The 17792-nt window shown below is 49.2% G+C and overlaps 1 protein-coding gene and 1 long non-coding RNA gene across 2 annotated transcripts; both read left to right on the plus strand.

Annotated features, from left to right (window-relative positions):
- Positions 1 to 887: 887 nt before the first annotated feature.
- Positions 888 to 6071, plus strand: LOC144941831 (uncharacterized). The gene is made up of 3 exons (XR_013639279.1): positions 888 to 936; positions 2609 to 2703; positions 6057 to 6071. It is a non-coding gene; the product is annotated as an uncharacterized LOC144941831 (long non-coding RNA).
- A 2-nt stretch (positions 6072 to 6073) lies between these two features.
- On the plus strand, positions 6074 to 17566 carry MGAT5B (alpha-1,6-mannosylglycoprotein 6-beta-N-acetylglucosaminyltransferase B; the record flags this gene model as incomplete). Its single annotated transcript, XM_078879188.1, has 12 exons — positions 6074 to 6118; positions 7603 to 7773; positions 8649 to 8819; positions 8991 to 9160; positions 10808 to 10939; positions 12004 to 12137; positions 13348 to 13472; positions 14773 to 14919; positions 15619 to 15765; positions 16274 to 16468; positions 16858 to 17018; positions 17374 to 17566. Coding segments are annotated over 12 exons (1791 nt in total), but the record flags the coding sequence as incomplete, so codon positions are not given.
- Between the last annotated feature and the right edge of the window lie 226 nt (positions 17567 to 17792).

Raw genomic sequence — 17792 nt, forward strand, 5'->3', positions numbered from 1 at the left:
ACACGCACCCCAAACCAGAACACCACACTTCAATTTCACAATCATTGTTTATTTTTTTTGGTAAATAATTGGTGACCGGGCTGAGATCATCAGCAATCAGCTACAATTGATAACCTGGTTTCATCATTCGTGGCTGAAACCCGTGGTATTAAAACCCATGACCTCAGCGGCGGTGGCGATAATGTTCCCACCAATGCTCCACCTGCCCACCTGGTGCCCTAAGATCTAATGAACACAAAAGCAAATGATGACTCATCACTTTTGACAAAGGGTTTGTATAATGCGATCAACAGTAATCAACCCACCAAGTGTTTGCATACGTTTTTCCGTGCATTTGGGTGTTCTCTGCAATTTGTAGTTGCGTGGAGGCAGTGGCAGATACAAGGAGGCAGGGGCGATGGGGGTGATCAAGCTTTGAACCCAATGACACCTGAGGTTGATTACCACTCACAGCCAACATCGGTGATGAATGCATCTGAACCGATCCTAGGCATCCCCCCGGTCAACATAGCCTTAAATGAGTTCCTGGTGTGGTGTGTAGACACAATCACTGGGGAGACGAAGGGCCAGGCGTTGTCTTCGCCACACCACCAACTCATGCGCCGTGCCGAACTTTACAGGCGCTCGCTCACAGCACTTCCCCAAGCCTGTAAAAGGCTACAATGAGGATGTTTGTCTTTGTAAGTATATGTGTGCATCTAACCTGTATGTGCAAGCATATGTGGCTATGTACTATGTCCGTTACCTGCCTGTTTGACTTTCTGCGTGTGGCTTCATTGTCTTTACCTGTTTATGTCTTCATCTTTTAGAGAGCCTAGACTCCAGTCTAAGCAGCCTGAAGCACCTCTTGGCATCTATGGATGCGAAGCTGCAGAGGCTGGACGGGCTGGAGAGCATCGTACAATCCTTGCGTGACCTCAACAGATCGCTCGACAGGTGAGGGCAGGGTGGGGAGGAGGGAGTTCAAATGCTGGAAAATACCTCTCGGTAGTGGACAACAGTGCCATGATTGTAAATGGCGAAGACGACATCGCGGTACAACGTTACCGCGTCAGTGACTGAAAAATGCCCTGAGAATGGATCTCGGCAGCATGTTGCAGTGTCGGTGACGGGAGATGGCTGAGAACAGTTCAGTGGTACAGAGTTACACATGGGCAGGAGACACCTGCGAGTTTACCCCCAGTGCAACTCTCGGCTTTTCAACCTTGCACACCGCAGCACCTCTACTCGCTTCGTATTATAACCCGGCGACCTGTGCCACCCTGCCGCTCGGTTTGTTCCCAAGACCTTTGGCAGCCCCCCCCCCCCGCGAGCTTGCAACCCGCGCCTTCTGCGACACTTATGAGGCTCGTGAGCTAAGGCTCACACTCCCCATTTCTTGGCCGAGCACCTTGAGTCTGGCATCAACAGCTATTAAGACCGTGTTGATCACGTTTGTAATCTGCCAAGTACTTTCTCCTGCCGTTGACGTCGTCCTTGTTTACGTGACCTGCATTGTTTCGTATCTCTCTAACCCACGGAAATCGCTACACTTTCGTGGCGTTGTTCTCTACAAACACCGGTTGTGCAGTGCCGAATTCAGCTCGTGCGGGGCCTGTAGCATATGTTATAAATGGGCCCTACGTATAAAACAAACGTAAATATTTAAACACACATTTTTCAATATTCTTTGGGTCTTTTGGTAAAGCCACGTAGAAAGAACAAATAATAACAATATCACGACGTTTCGATTGCAACACAAGCAATCGTCATCAGGTGAAACATATCGCGGGAGAGCTGCTGAGAATATTTTTTTATTCTTTTAATTATTTGTTCTATCTACGTGGCTTTACCGAAAGACCCAAATAATATTAATTACTGTAGTCACGAAAGCTTTAAGACGAATTTTAACTTGCATAGTAAAGTAATTGTATTTTTGCGTTTGCTATACAGCCATATAATATGACAAATCGCTAACCTTAAACACCCAGTCGTTCATAAAAGTTGAAGGTGGTATAGTACTATAGTAATAGAGCAAGTGCAGAATTACTGAACCGGAATTAATAGCTTGAAAGCATTTAGCGCGGGGCCCTTGAAAGTGCGGGGCCGGTAGCATTTGTAGCTACTACATATGTAGCTACTTTTGCTACTAGGATAATCCGGCAACGCGGTTGTGTCCTACTTTATCCTAACCCTTGTCCATGGAATGGAGTTATTTGGATAGGCCTGTCGTTCTAGACAACAATAAAACATTTACTGAGACGTTATTATTGCAACGGTTTGTGTCATTTGCACTGCGGTTTGTTTTGCATATTGGACCTTGATCAAATTGGAAGGTGAGGATAAATGTCGGGAAAACCACGACGTGACCATAGCCCGTCTGGTGTTCAGCGGGGGGGGGGGGGGGGTTGAGTTGTTTGCAGCCGTGGACCTTCTTTCGAGGACGTTAGGGTTTAGGGACATTTTTAGTTTTTTTGCAATTTCACCTTTGAGACGCGATAAACCCGAACGCAACCCTTACACAGTGATATTTCAAGATTGATGAAAACCATTCACCGCCGGTGGGCATGCTGGCGCTTACCTGGCCCAATCTAAAGCCCTGGTGCTGATGCGATCTCTGTGCCACCAGGTGCCGCCCCTGTCAGCCAGATCAACGACGGCCGGAGGCCCCGGTCCAATTAGCGTCTCAGCTGCCACTGAAACAGCCTGCAGAGGTGCCTCGCGGTGAGACCACACAGCCACACCATGCGCTGAACAAAGATAACCCTCGTGTCGCCTTATAGACTCTTGGGGGCGAGCTCTGTTAGCGGGCACCTATTAGGGCCGGAGCGGCACATGAAGAGGTTGGTGCAGACGGATCACGTGGCCACGGTTTCGTGAAGAGACGAGATCTCCGCAGTTGAATTGATGGTTGGATGGCAACACAATAGGGGTAGCAACATTCAAGCTGAAAACAGTGACATGGACATTCGCGGCTGCAACAAACGGGACCAAAATAACAACGTGAACACAGTCCCCGCGTTTATCAAATCATAAAAACTGTTGAGCTCTTCGATGCGTTTTCAGGATGTACCACATGTTGTTCAGCATGATTTCCGACATTTTGCTCCATATGCTGGGGAGCTCCTTCGGGAACTGAATTCAGCACTGTTGTCCCTCATTGCCCGATATTTTGCTGCTCCGCGTACCGGAAGATTCTTCAGAATTCAGGAATCCCCTGGCCTCTGTCCAAGCTCCCAGAACGCGGAGCGAAACGTCGGACTTGGCGCTGAACAACACGCTGTTTGACCTGAAAACACGTTGGAAAGCTGTGCAGCAGAACCGTGGAAAAAATAAACCCCTACACAGTTGTAATAAACAATGTAGTGTGGTCACGCCAGAATGTAATAAACTGGTTCCCATTGAAGTAAACACACGAACTAGATAGTAACATTTCATCGCAGTCGATAAAAGACTTAAGGTATGGCCCAACCCAAAAACAAACGCCACTTAAAGCTACACTTGTGCGTCCCACGCTGCTTGATCTGTGAGAACAAAGATCTTATGAATCACAACGTAAAAAAAATGATCAGAAGTGCTCCGGTGACGTCACTAACATCACCAGGGTGGGTAGTGGTTTGGATAATGAGCCGGGTCGTCATTAGAACCTCGAAACAAATATTCCAGTTCTAATAAAGTGACAAGCGTCTGCGGAGTCCGTGTCTCTCCGTTTGTGTCTGTGCCTCGAGGGAGCGCCCTTCGAACAAATCACACACAATGCGCCTGATCTGCTCAGATCTCGGAAGCTAAGCAGACTTGAGCCTTGATAGAGCTTGGATGGACGATTACCATGCACGCAACAGCTGTCGCAGGCGCTCGCGGGGTTTACGTTGTCAACGGAGGGCAGTGCAGCAAACTCAACCTGTTGTACTGTACCTCTATGCTCCCGTGTCTACGCTCCACAGCCTTCACCCAACCCGCACTGACTACACGTGGTGGAGTTCGATCAAATGACGCGCACAGGATGGGGGAGGCCCTCATCCAGCAGTGGATCGGCAGACGGCTGTACGCGTAGTGGGCTATTATGGAGGAGCGCCTGACAGACACGAGCAGGCCTGGTCAGCTCTTTGTGCTGGTGTCTACTGCTACCAATTCCCGATCAAGTGAATGTGGATTATTCCTTGGACCGATCCACAGTCATCGATTCTTGGGTTGAGGTGGGAGGAGTTGAGCACTGTGGAAAGTAAAAATCTGAGAAATGAGAGCACTGCCGGTGTTAGAGGTGGTCATATGGCTCAGAGGTCTGAACGCTGAACCGGCACCAGAGTGCCTCGGTTCAAATCTGGGTTTCAGCCACCTGTGCTTAAACCGGGTTCTCAAGTGTAGCGAGTTGATGGCTTCAGCCTGGTCACCGATGGCTGTAAAAGAAACAATCTCAGTGCGTACGATTCTGCGCTTAATTCGGCACACTTATAACTCTGAGAATTAAGCAGATGAGTTTGACTGACATGTGATAGTCACAGTCTGAAGAATGGTGGATGGGAAAGTGCTGAGCATAGATCAGAAGTAGTTCTTTGATATCCAATTTCACGGGTATTCCCTAGCATGGTAAAATTTGTCTGCAATAGATCCGAATTAAGTATTTGTCTCATGGCACGACACCGATAGCACGATTGTGAAGTTCAGCTTATCCCACCTCTGAAAGGTGAGTATGTTGTTAATTTGACACAGATGTGCAACTAATATGATTTGAATGACGCAAAATATCGCGACATCTGATTACATTTGTTAACACGACTTGACACGCTTTTCTTGAGGCGATTTCTTTATTGAAGACGCGTTCACTTGAACAGGCGGAGACCCCACTGCAACGGCCCCGAGTCTCCCGCGCATCTCCCCCTTATATATCGACCGAGGCCACGCCCCCCTTCCAGAACCTTTTCGCTGACTCTGGACGCTCTCCACCGGCAGACTCCACCGTCCTCTTCCGTCGCCTGACCACGCTCCCTTCTCGGTCATTCCCGTAGCCATCAGTCCCTTCGCACTCACAGCTGACTCCCCTGTCATTACTTCCCGTGGCCACTAGTGCACTCGTCCTGCAGGCTGACTCCCCTGTCATTACCTCCCATGGCCACTAGTCCGCTCGTACTGTCGGCTGACTCCCCTGTCAGTACCTCCCGTGGCCACTAGTCCACTCACACCGCGGATAGACTCTACTAGCCATTTCAAATTTATGTTTAGAAGTCGCTTTGTGATGTCACGTTTCGGAAGTCGTTCTCCTACACACGGCAGTGCACTGCTTACCCGCGGGAGCTCTGAATAGAAATCACGTCACCTCACGGCAAATTTGGAATCCCGATTGGGACAATCACGGCGGAAAGCGCTCGTAGGTCGCCGGATCTCTCAAGGCCTTCAGAGAGACCCCCGAAGTATGAGCTGAGTTCGACGAGCCTACTTGGAATACCTCGGATACAAACTGGACGTCCAAAATCTCCGGCATCCCTTCAGAGGCAACCCTCTCCCCCTGTCAAATTGACCTCCCCGACCCCGCCCCCCCCCCCCCAAATCGTAAATAATTATAGGGCCTGGGACAAGAGCTCTCTGCACAGGGGAGGGAACACCCGTCCCCTTAAGCCATTGCTCGTCATTGTAAGGCCCGCGGGCCACTGACGGCCCCCTTGTGGCCTTTAGCGCGGCCCCCGACAATACACAAATGTGAAAACATTCCAACATCATCATTGCAGTGCCGCTGTCAAACCCCCAATTGGTGTAAAATGTGTGACGGCACCTCACACCGATGATGTCTTATCGGCGAAAGTGCCCCCCCCCCCCCCCTGAAAATGAGTGAAGGACACTGCCTTAAGCTGACCCCCCCCCCCCCAGTTGCAAGATCAGACAAGTAACCCTCGAAGCAAACAAATACGTAGTCCAGACACAACTTAACTGTTAAGACATTTTAGTGCATTGGTACGCTGTCTTTTGCATGAACGAAAGACAAATGCAGTTTTCTGCGAAACGAATAATAAGTTGAGTCTTCTGGCTCATTGTCAAACAACAACAGCAACAAAAAACCATGAAAATCGAAATGTGTCCTGTAGCTTCACAGGACTGTGAAGTTCCACGGGACCCCGGCTTCCCGCTGTGCGGCGAGAAAGTGAAGGTGCGTCCGTCTCGCGTCTTCGCTTCGCCCGCCCGCCACGGGCTTCAGGTTTCACGCCGGCGGGCGGAGGTGTGCCAAGTGGGTCAGGACGCATCGACGCATATTCGCTGTGCACGTGCATGGTGAACTTCTTTCGCGCCGTACGTCGCCAACGGTGCTCGTTAGAAAACGTTCGTGACGCTTGTGATGGTGTTTTATTTTTTTTTAAACAAGGCTGCGTTGAAAATGTTTGCCGGTAGAATGTTGTTGAAATTATGATAATAATTATAATATAATAATCATTTACATTTATTTGTAAGGCGCCTTCCACTAATGTTCTTGGTTCTTTCGGTAAAGTCACGTAGAAGGGAAATAATAAAATAATAAAAATCAAACATAATAAAATACAATTCTCACGACGTTTCGGCCACAACGCAAGCAGCCGTGTTGTGGCCGAAACGTCGTGAGAATTGTATTTTATTATGTTTTATTTTTATTATTTTATTATTTCCCTTCTACGTGACTTTACCGAAAGAACCAAGAAGATGAATCCCTGCAGTCACGAAAGCTTTAAATCGAAATTCCACTAAGGTCTCAAGGCGCCTTCTAAAAATAAGGATAAGGAAAGGCCAAGAGAGACAGAGAAGCTAAATGGAATAAACGGACTTAAGAAGATGTGTTTTTAGACGAGATTTAGAAGTGTCCACATTGTCGGATAAACGAATTTCCAACGGTCTGGAATTCCACAACCGTGGTGGCACAACCACAGCGAGGTGCCCGCTCGCCCCAGGAAGGCAGCCGGGATCGAGGTACGCAGAGAAGGATAGAGTCTGCAGATATTAACGACCTTGAGGGGACGTACGGATGAATTGACTCGTCAATATATGGTGGTGCCAGCCCATGCAAGGCTTTAAAAACTCGAGGATGACTATTAATATCGTCAAGGCAACGATGATTATGAGTCTCGTGGTGATTACTGCCATGATGATGATGATGATAACGAGGAATAACGATGGTTATGATTCTCAGCATGATGACGACGACGATAGTGATGATTATAGCCGGATGAAAACAACTTTATTGGATGCTAATGGTGCTGAGAAGTTATGGTTTTGATAATACTGATGGGGATGTCTTGATGATAATAATGAAATATATTTATATTTTAAATATGATGCTGCGTTGGCAGTGATGCACAAAAGAACAATCAACCTTTTTGTTTCGGGCAGTGTTATCAACAAACGCGTGATGTTAGGTGAGACATTTTATGATCGTAAGTGACAATTGTGACGATGTCAAAATTGACGATAACTTAACGATTATGACTATGACACAGAATGCCATGATGTGAATAGGTGGTGGTGATGATGATGAATTTCTGATGATAACATGTTTATATATTGTATGGTATTGCCAAGTGACGATAAATATTGATGATGATGTGTGTCATCACCATCATGATGTGTGCCATCATCATCATCATCGTCGTCGTTATTGTCCACCAGTACCTGCAGAACAGGTGGACCAGCGACCCATGCTACTCGCACTACGGAGTGAACGGCTCCACGTGCTCCATCATCTCCTACCTGGGCCAGGTGGAGAGCTTCTGCCCTCCTCGTCGTCAAGCAGGACCCAACACAACTGGGATTCCTCCCAAGCCCCCGAAGGACACAGAGGTTCCGTCTCAGCTCTCACCACCACAGCACCTCCGATTACCGCGTTTGGCTACGTCGGGGGTGAAAGAAGTTCAACAAAGAAGTTCAGCTTTCCAAAAGGGCTCCACAACCTGTTCTAGATTTGAAGCTTTCGTGACTGCAAGGATTCATACTCTTAGTTTTTTCGGTAAAGTCACGTAGGTAAAATATGAAATTAAAATTAATAAAATAAAATAATAAAAAATCACGACGTTTCGGAGGCAACACAAGTCTCACTTGATGCAGCAAATCTGGCTGTGACGGTCCCACCTGATGACGGAGACTTGTGTTGCCTCCGAAACGTCTTGATTTTTTATTATTTATTATTTTATTTTTATTAATTTTAATTTTATTTTTTACCTACGTGACTTTACCGTAAAAACTAAGAGTATTGCTCCAACCTGCTCTCGTTCATCCATCATCATGGTTGCGGACATCAGCCAGGGTCAATCCACTGCTTGATGCGGCGCCCCAAGTCGTAGCCGTCACACATGGAGCTACATCGCACGAGCTTAAACTATGACTTCAGAATACAATATTTAGAAAATAAACGGAATATATTTGGGGGAATGTTTTAGATACAGTATATGTAAAAACGGTGTTCTCTGTCAAATACATGCATGCTTATACTCTTATCCGGTTTTAAGATAATATCTTTATCGATCCCTTGTCCATCTGGATGTCTGCTGTCTGTCTCTCTACTTGTCTATCTCTTCGTCCCCCTGCCCCCGCTCTCTGTCCATCCATCTACCCACCCACCCACCTACTCACCCACCTACTCACCCACCTGTCTCCTCTTTGTTCCATCCTCGTCGTCCTCATCCCAAGGCTGACCGTGTGCGTGCGCTCTGCGGCAGGCGGCGATGCGACGCAGCGCGAGCGCGCTGCTCGCGCTCACGGAGCGGTACAGAGCCATGGAGGCAGTGCGCTTCATGGAGCGGCGGCTGCAGCAGACCGAGCGGACGTGGTCGACTGCGGCGCACGACCTCGCGGCTCGGACGAACGGGACTTCGCGTGCCCGCATGAAGGCACGCGCGCCCGCTCCGTTTATAAATGCCCAAGTATCGGTCGACTCGCTACGCTTGGACTCGCTACGCTTGGGCATAGCGAGTCAACCAATTGGGGACCGTGATTCATAAACAAACTTTTCAGAGGCTGCTCTGATTCCCCCCCCCCCACCATCGATCGCCCCTCAACAGATCCTCGTGCACCTGGGCCTGCTGACGGGGGCCAGCGGGCGGTGGTTCAACTCGGGCACGGGTCGGGGCGGTCCCCTCGGGGAGCTGGTGCAGTGGGCCGACGCGCTGGCCGCTCTGCATGCCCTCGGCCACTCGCTCTCGATCGCCGCCACGCTGCCCGACCTGCACAGGTGACCCCCGGGGCCTCTCACCCTGCCTCCCTCCCTCGCGTACGCGGAAGGAGAGGGGGGGACAAAATAAACAATGGTTGCGCAACGCTCACGGTTGGCATGGGCCACCCCAAGCAAGGAATGAAATAGGGCCCTATCCCCTCTTCAATTCCGCCCCCCCCCCCAAACATAACCCCTCTGAAGCCGCCCGTTGGGAGGTAAGCCCCGTGTGGCGAGCATCCCACGTCTGGCCACATTTTTCCCGAGTTGACTTAGGAGAGGCCAGGACCGGTTGATGTACATCGCTTGCTGTTCCTCTTTTGTCGTACGGCTGATGTAGACGCAGAGCGACAACTACAATTTCACATTCGGGTGGTCAAAGCCAGTGAAACGTCGTACTCAAATTGTAAATGTTGTAGATTTACTCTCCAATACACCGGTGTGCTGAAGTAGTAACTAATTGGCGTTTTGTTTACGTGACAAACCCCTTACTAATTGGCTGTGTCGGGTGGTGGAGGATTACGACACATTTATACTTACGCGATCTAACCCACAAACCTTTAATATGAATAATATTGCTACGTGTTAAACTAGTCAAAGCCAGATAGTTTTCATCGATCCCATTTTCCTTGGCAAAGGCGCTGACACTGTGCGAGTCGTTGTGTAAAGGAGCTCCGACGAGGTGTAGAAAGAGAGGGAGGTGAGACCAGTGCCGGATTAAGCTAGTGCGGGGCCTGTAGCATATGCCATAACGGGGCCCTAAATAAATAAAAACAAGTAAATATTAAAACACAAATTTTTGTTACTTGCATAGCAAAGTAATTGTATTTTTTCATTTGCTATGCAGCCAAATAATCCGACAAATCGCTTAACTTAAATACAAAGTCGTTCATAAAAGTTGAAGGCAGTATAGTGCTATAGTAATAGAGCAAGTGCAGAATCACTGAACCGGAATTGATAGCTGGAAAGCATTTAGCGCGGGGCCCTTGAAAGTGCGGGGCCCGTAGCGTGTGTAGCTACTTTTGGTACTAGGAGAATCCGGCATTGGGTGAGACCTTTATTTCATAGTTAACAACGAGGGCTTTCAACAACGCGATTCGCGAAGCCAGAATTTCGGCGGCCTGCCTCGCCCGTCGTCCCCACTGATGTCCACTTCTCCCCCCCCCCCCCATGTGTGCAGATACTACTGACTATTGTATGTAGGGTGTGTAGGCATATCGATACTACTGACTTTATTGTATGTAGCAGGGACGTGCGGGCAGGGGAGGCAGGAAAGGCAGAGCCTCATCTGTCATACTCCAATGAAAATAACTGTTTTACGAAAATAAATAAAAAATAATAATCGAATTAAATACATATTAAGATTTTTCCACTGATCTGTGTTATAAATGTAATTTCTGTACGATTCCAATAATTTGTATAGTCAAAATCGCCGAATTTGCGGAGCTCGGCTGCAAATACAGGAAGAGACGAGAGGTGAGGCAGCGACGAGCTCAGCCTCCCCTCGCTATGCAAAGTGAGCGGCCTGACAGAGAGGGGAGCTGTCAGTCACACCCACGTGCCCAGGCTGAGCCCCCCATGACTTTGGTCGCCTTATCAAAATCTCCTTGAGCCCCAAAAAGTGCCATGTTTCTCTGAGTGAACTCGGACCCATTCTGTGCCCTCCAGGTTGCTCGGCGTGCCCCCAGGCAATGGTGCCTGCCCCATCGAGAAGGCTTTGCCCTTTGACCTCATCTTCACCGACTACTTGGGCATCGAGCAAATGAGCAAGAGCATGGGCTTGTCGTTCCGGGAGTACGCGTGAGTCGAATGCAGTCGAAATAACACTAATTAGTAACACTAGTAGCGCTCATTAGTAATTCATAACACTACGTAATAATTGATACCACTAACAGCGCTGATTAATTCTTAATTTCACAGATAGCACTAACTAATAACACTGGTCAACACACTTTTTCTGGCATAAGGTATTCCAACGGGTTTAAGGTAATTTTGGGGTGCTGATTCCAAATCTGGCATCAGTTTTTGTTTATCACATCAGGTTTTTGAGATATCAAATATTGCATTTTCAATAAAAACTGCAGAAGAAAAATATTAAATAAATGTGGATATCTACATAAAATGATATTATAAACACACTATCCTAAAAATACAGCACCATATTTTAACATTTAAGCAGTCACTGACTCGCAACAACTTGCAATCATAAGTGACGGAGTTAATTTCGGGTAAAATCTATGAAAATGGGGTATGCCGATAGCATAAAAATGAGATGTGATAGAGCAAATCTGAGATCAGATTTGGAATCAGCACCCTGAAATTAGTCTAGAACAGCTGCAAAAGTCCAGGCCAGAAAAAATGTTTTTTTTTTGTTGACCAGTGTAATTAATAAACGCAAACACTATTAATGCTGATTGGAGTGGAGGGACACACTGCTATGAACCCTGCAAAACCCGAGTTCGACACCCAGCCGAGTGGCGAGCGATATCTGAAGTGGTCCTGGATGCTACTCCATGACTTCACCAACCCGCACTGATCATTGTAGTGAAGTATGGTCAAACAACCCCTATGACCGACATGATATGGGTGAAAGTCTTTGTTCAGCAAGGGCTTGACAAGGGCGATAATTTTAAACACTGATTATGAATGGATATTTGAAGCTTTCGCGACTGCAGGAATCCATACTCTTTTGTTCTTTCGGTAAAATCACTTAGGTAGAAAATAAAATTATACCTACGTGACTTTACCGACAGAACCAAAGAGTATAAATGGATAATTAAAAATAATTATAATTATTAGGCATACTTAATACAAACTCAACACATGTATTAATCACCCTGCGTTGTCCATCTGTGGCGGTGCAGGTGTCGCTACCGCGTGGTGGACACGTTCGGCACGGAGCCGGCTTTCAACCACGAGGCCTACGCCACCAAGAACGGCTTCAAGTCCGGATGGGGCCACTGGAACCTGCAGCCCCAGCAGTACATGACCATGTTCCGTACGTCCTCGCTCGACACACTTCATCCGGGCATGAGTTTCTGGTTCAACATTTTTTGCCATTTCGTGTTTTCAAGTACAAGACCGAAAACTATTTTAGTCAGGTTTTTGTAGCGTTTACATTTTGTCATAATTCAACATGCATTTGTGCGAACAAAAGTGACGTCACCTGATGCCACGTGACACCAGTTTTCTCGGGAAAAGCAAGGAGTGATGCAAAACAAGTGACGTCACTTGCCACGAAGTCATACTTTTGGATTAAATACGAAACAAACTTTTTTGCTTTTCCAATCGTTCAAAATTTAGAGTCTAGGCTAAATTTTCGGATTTATTTTTCAGATTCATCCGAAAATCAGGAACAAATCACGAATATTATCGAAACAAGGACAAACTATCTCCTGTGTAGCCTTGGGCAATCGCTGTTCGTGAGCACCTATTAGAGCCAGCGAGGTGCAAGAAGGGTTGATGTGTTAACTGGGGCCTCAAGACTTTGGCAGAACACGACCATCATATTCCGATATTTGAAATACTGTACAATTGTTTGTGTTTAAGTTTTTTTCCCTCAGTAATCTATTTGTCTAACGTGTAACTGTTAATTTTCTATAGATGTTCCCATATCCGACATTGGTCAGATGTGTCCGCGTTATGGCAGGTAGTCCGTCATGCGCTAGACTCTGTTAGAGCGAGTCGTCCGTCACATGCTAGACTTGCCTTATAGCGAGTAGTCCATGACGCGCTAGTCACGCGGTATAGCGAGTAGTCCGTCACGCGGTAGGCTCGTGTTACAGCGGGCGCGGTGAGCGTTAAGTGAAAAACGTTCCATAAACGAAAAACCGCGTTAAAGTGAAAACACGTACGTTAAACGGGGATTTAAACGTTAAACGGGGATTTACTGTACAGTAAATACATGCAGTGCTGCTTGGTTTATGCACTTTTCTGCATTAAACACATGTTCTATAGTGGCGCAGCTGTTAGCGCACAGCGCTATCGAACCGGCAATCAAGTTGTTCCTTGGCCACAGCTAACATCAGTGCTGAGTGATATCCCAACCGGTCCTGTGCCTCACCTAGGTCAACTCAGCTTAACAATGAGCAGCTGGTGCGGCGTGTAAACATCAGCACCGGGGGGGACAAAGGTGGTGGGCACAAATCCTCAGCGGTGGAGGTTAAATAACGGTGGTGGTGGTGGTGACGATGTTTGTGGATCGGCAGCGCACACTCCGGACAACTCGTTCCTGGGCTTCATGAGCGAAGTGTTCAGCGAGAAGCAAAAGGTCACGATCCCCAAGGACGACCGCATGGCGATGGTGTACGGCAAGAAGGAGGAGATGTGGAAGGTAGTTGAGTAGGGGCGAAGCGTTGCGTCGCGACATCGAGTGACGCAGGCTGACCTCCTGCCGGGAAATTGTTTCAAATATGCTCCATCGTTAAGGTGCTTTGTACCATTAAAAGTGTTTTTGTCTACACTGCGGTTTGAACTCAGGCGTCCTGTCCAACCAATGGGCACAAGACCTATGCTTTGTAATAGGACCCATAAATAACAAAAACGTCGTGATTTATTTGATTTTATACCTACGTGACTTTACCGAAAGAACCAAAGAGTATAGTGTTATAGTTGTTACATCGGCAGTAATAATTATCAGGGTCCATAATGGAGGTTTTTGGGTTAGATCGCGTAAATATATATAGATGTGTCGTTAAACCCGCCACCACCCGACACAGCCAACTAGTGAGGGTTGTCACGTAAACAGAACGTGGCCAATTCGTCACTAGAACAGCACACCGGTGTGTTGGAGAGCCAAGCCACAACATTTACAAACTGAGTACGACATTTCGCCAGTAATTACAACTAGCTTCATCAGGCGACAGCCAGATTTTTGGAGAAGTCGTTCCTTACATAGAGGCGTAGATGTGTTGACCACCCTTCTGCACTCTTGCACAATGTGGGGGGGGGAGGATTACTGAGGCAATGTACATTATGCATGCGCATTATGCGAGCCCTTTGAACTTGTCCTTCCTGTCTATTGTGTTTATTAAAATAGCCCTACCAACGGTAATCCCTATTGAAGTACGCTGTCCTATGCATGCATTTAAATAATGTATTATTTGATGATTCGCCTACGTGTTAAATTACCAGGGTGCCCACTGGATTCGAACCGTGAACCTCCGTAACACGTGGTGAACGTGCTACCCTCTTGGCCGCATCAACACTCAAAAAGCCCCCAGCACGTGGAGGACGTGCTACCCTCTTGGCCGCATCACCACTCAAAAAGCCCCCAGCACGTGGAGGACGTGCTACCCTCTTGGCCGCATCACCACTCAAAAAGCCCCCAGCACGTGGAAGACGTCAGACATATCCTGAGCATTGAGGCTTAAAGCCTTGAGCCAGTGGTAGAAATTCCATCATCCTATGGCAGGGACGAGTCTCTCCATCGGACACAAAGTGGTACCTATTTTATTTACCCTGAAGGGAACGATGGGGTTGAATGAGCACCCCCACCAGGAATTGAACTCACGACCTTGTGATTGCGAGCCTCTCGCTCTACCGCCGAGCCACAAACACATCGGGCAGCTACATCGTGACTGAAATGCCCTCGTCATGTTATAACGATGATCACGTGTGCTTTTCTGGCACAGGGAAAGGAGCAGTACCTGAAGGTGATCTCTCGCCACATGGCCGTGCACGGCACGGTGGGGGGCAGCCTGACATCATTACCGAAGTTTGTGCACAACCATGGCCTCCTCTCCCAGCGTGACATCCAGCTCCTCCTCCGCAGGGCCAAGGTGCTTGCTGCAATCCCGCAGGTCGCCAGGGGGTATGGATCTAAAGTTTACCAAACTTCTGGGAGGGGGCCGTCCATAAATGACGTCACACACCTGGGGGGGGGGGTCAGACATTTGTGACGATGTGTGACAAGGGGGGGGGGGAGGATTGGAGAAATGTGACGCCACATCAAAATGCACAACTTTAAATAAATATAGACAACACGCTCTACTTAATTAAATATCGTGTGACGTCATTTATGGACGGCCCCGAGGCTCAACCGGGACACAGGATGAGCTGGCAGCTGCCACATCAGGCAGCCCTGTGTCCACTTTTCGATAGCTGAAGCCACTCAACCGCATACACCACCCAAATCAGCGAGTGGCGGCCTCCTTGCTCTGACATTGGCCCCACCGACTTCCCATAGACCTGCTAATCAGGTAGCCCCGCCAATTCCTCTGCCAACCCCGCCCACTACTCAGGTAGCCCTGCCCTTTGCCCCATATCACGAGTTGAGCAACAGGTCAGGAAATTCTATCGGTTGAGTGGACACGGCTATGCAATAGTTGGCAGGGCTGATGGAGAAGAGGGGGGCTGCCAGGTACACCACGTGCCCCGGTTGAGCCTCCCAGAAATGTAGTCGCTTTAACCATGTAACCTCGGCTTTATAACCCCCCTCCGCCCCATCCCCCCCACCGTGTTATCTATGATGGCTGCAGATGTTTGTGGGGCTGGGCTTCCCGTACGAGGGTCCGGCGCCGCTGGAGGCCATCGCCAGCGGTTGCGTCTTCCTGATGCCGCGCTTCGACCCGCCGCACTCATCCCACAGCACCGCCTTCTTCAAGGGCAAGCCCACGTCTCGCCTGGTGAGCGAGGCGGCTGGGAGGCTTGCGGCTCAGCCATCGTCGCGAGACGAGACTTCTTCTCCCGTACGGTGGCGTAGCGTGGTCGCTGTGGGCCCCAGGGCAATAGCCACCAGCTAGGGCCCCATCCAGCCCCGTTGGGTTCTGGTGCGGTTGCACCGCCTGCACACTCGAACGCTAGTCCACTGCGCTCTGTCGCATAGTTCCTCGTGGAGCCAGTGGCCTCGATGAGTTAGGTAGAAAAAATGATGACTGGTTTATGAGTCCGAGAATCAATGCCAGTCCATAGGTTCTCACTGAATGTAACCGTGTACGTCTATGAGTTCCTATGTCATTCTGAGTCTTTGTGCAAGTCTATGGGTCTCTATTCACAGCCTGTGGGTTCTGTGTGAGTCTTTGGACTGTTTGCAGGGTTTATCTCCTCGTCGAATATTCTCCGGGTCACCGGTTGAGCGGAAAAAGAAAATCTTTCTCGTATACCTGATGTGGTGTGCTGGGCACGCTGGTGCAGGTAACGTCGCAGCACCCGTACGCGGAACGCTTCATCGGTAGGCCGCACGTGTGGACGGTGGACCTGGGAAACCTGTCGGAGGTGGAGGCGGCCGTGATCGCCATCAAATCGTTGCCGGTCATGGAGCCGCTCCTCCCGTACGAGTTCACAGCCCAAGGGATGCTCGAGAGGGTGTACGCTTACCTCACTCACCAGGTGGGACTGCTCGCTCACTCGCTCGTACTCGCTCACTTGGGCGATCGCTCGGTCACTCGTTAACCTGCCCACTAACTCACGTGCTCGTGATCTCACCTGGCTCACAAACAAGGTGGCACGAAAGTCAGAAACACTGAGATGGCACAAGCTCGGCATCTCTGAACTCTGGGTTCCAATCCAGGTTTCAACCGCCCGTGGTGGAGCGAGTTGATGGTCTCTGCTCACTTAGAAAGTGCTTGCCACAAATGACTGCACAAACAGAAAAAAAAACACACAGACACACACACAGCTACATTCAAATTTACCTAATGGAATAATTTAATTTAGTTTAAATCACCGGGTTTAAATCAAGCCGCGACATGTCCAACTATCGTCGTTTGTTCGTGAAGGACTTCTGCTCGCCGGGGCCACAGAGATGGCCTCCCAGCAGCGCGATGCACGCGGTGGCGTCGGAGGGCGGCATCTCGTGCCAGGACGCGTGCTGGGCGCGTGGCCTCGTTTGCGAGCCGTCCTTCTTCCCCCTCGTCAACACGCAGGAGGTCTTTGCCAGGTGGGAGACCGCATCAAAACACTTCCTGTTAAAGGAGAGGTAAAGGTATGAAGACCTGCAAGTGCTTGGTTACACCACTGCTGGTAGAAGGGCCTCCAAATACAGCGAGCGCTCTCTGAAGGGTATTTTGCCTACTCTTCCCCCAAGATAGACGTCATGTAAAGGGGGTGAGCGTTGCCTGCACTTTACCCCACCATACCTGCCCATCGCCAAAAGGCACTCGTGTCCAAATGGAACCGGCAGACCTCTGCATTGCAAATGCAGCACTCTCACCGTGACACCATCCGCGATGCTGCTAAGCACGTGGCAACTCGCCACGGCAACAGCATGCCACTTGCGACGCTCGTGCACACAGGTTGGGCCTGCGGTGCAGCGCGGTGGAGAGGCGAGCGAGCCACCTGGTGCCCGCATTCACCCGCAACGGAAGCCGCTGCCTACTCCAGGAGGAGACGCTTCTCTTCAGCTGCGCCGGCGCCGGCGAGACCAGGGTGTGCCCCTGCCGCGACTTCCGACGGGGCCAGGTAGCGCTGTGCCGGGACTGCTTGTGACAGGCTGCGTGGCGGCACGAAGCGGGCCGGGCATCGACAATCGAAGATTTAACCCTTGCAATTTTAACCCCCCCGCGCGCTGTATTTAATCGTGTCGCCAATTCCGTGGCAGAGATGTGGTTCTGCGGCCGTCTGTTAACGCTCTTCCTTCCGATATTAGGAAGCCACTGGAGCTATGCACTTTTAATATAGATTGAAAACGCATTTATTTAGAATTGCTTTGTGT

The sequence above is a fragment of the Lampetra fluviatilis genome, chromosome 1 (assembly GCF_964198595.1).
Source record: "Lampetra fluviatilis chromosome 1, kcLamFluv1.1, whole genome shotgun sequence".
In the NCBI taxonomy this organism is placed as follows: Eukaryota; Metazoa; Chordata; class Hyperoartia; order Petromyzontiformes; family Petromyzontidae; genus Lampetra; species Lampetra fluviatilis.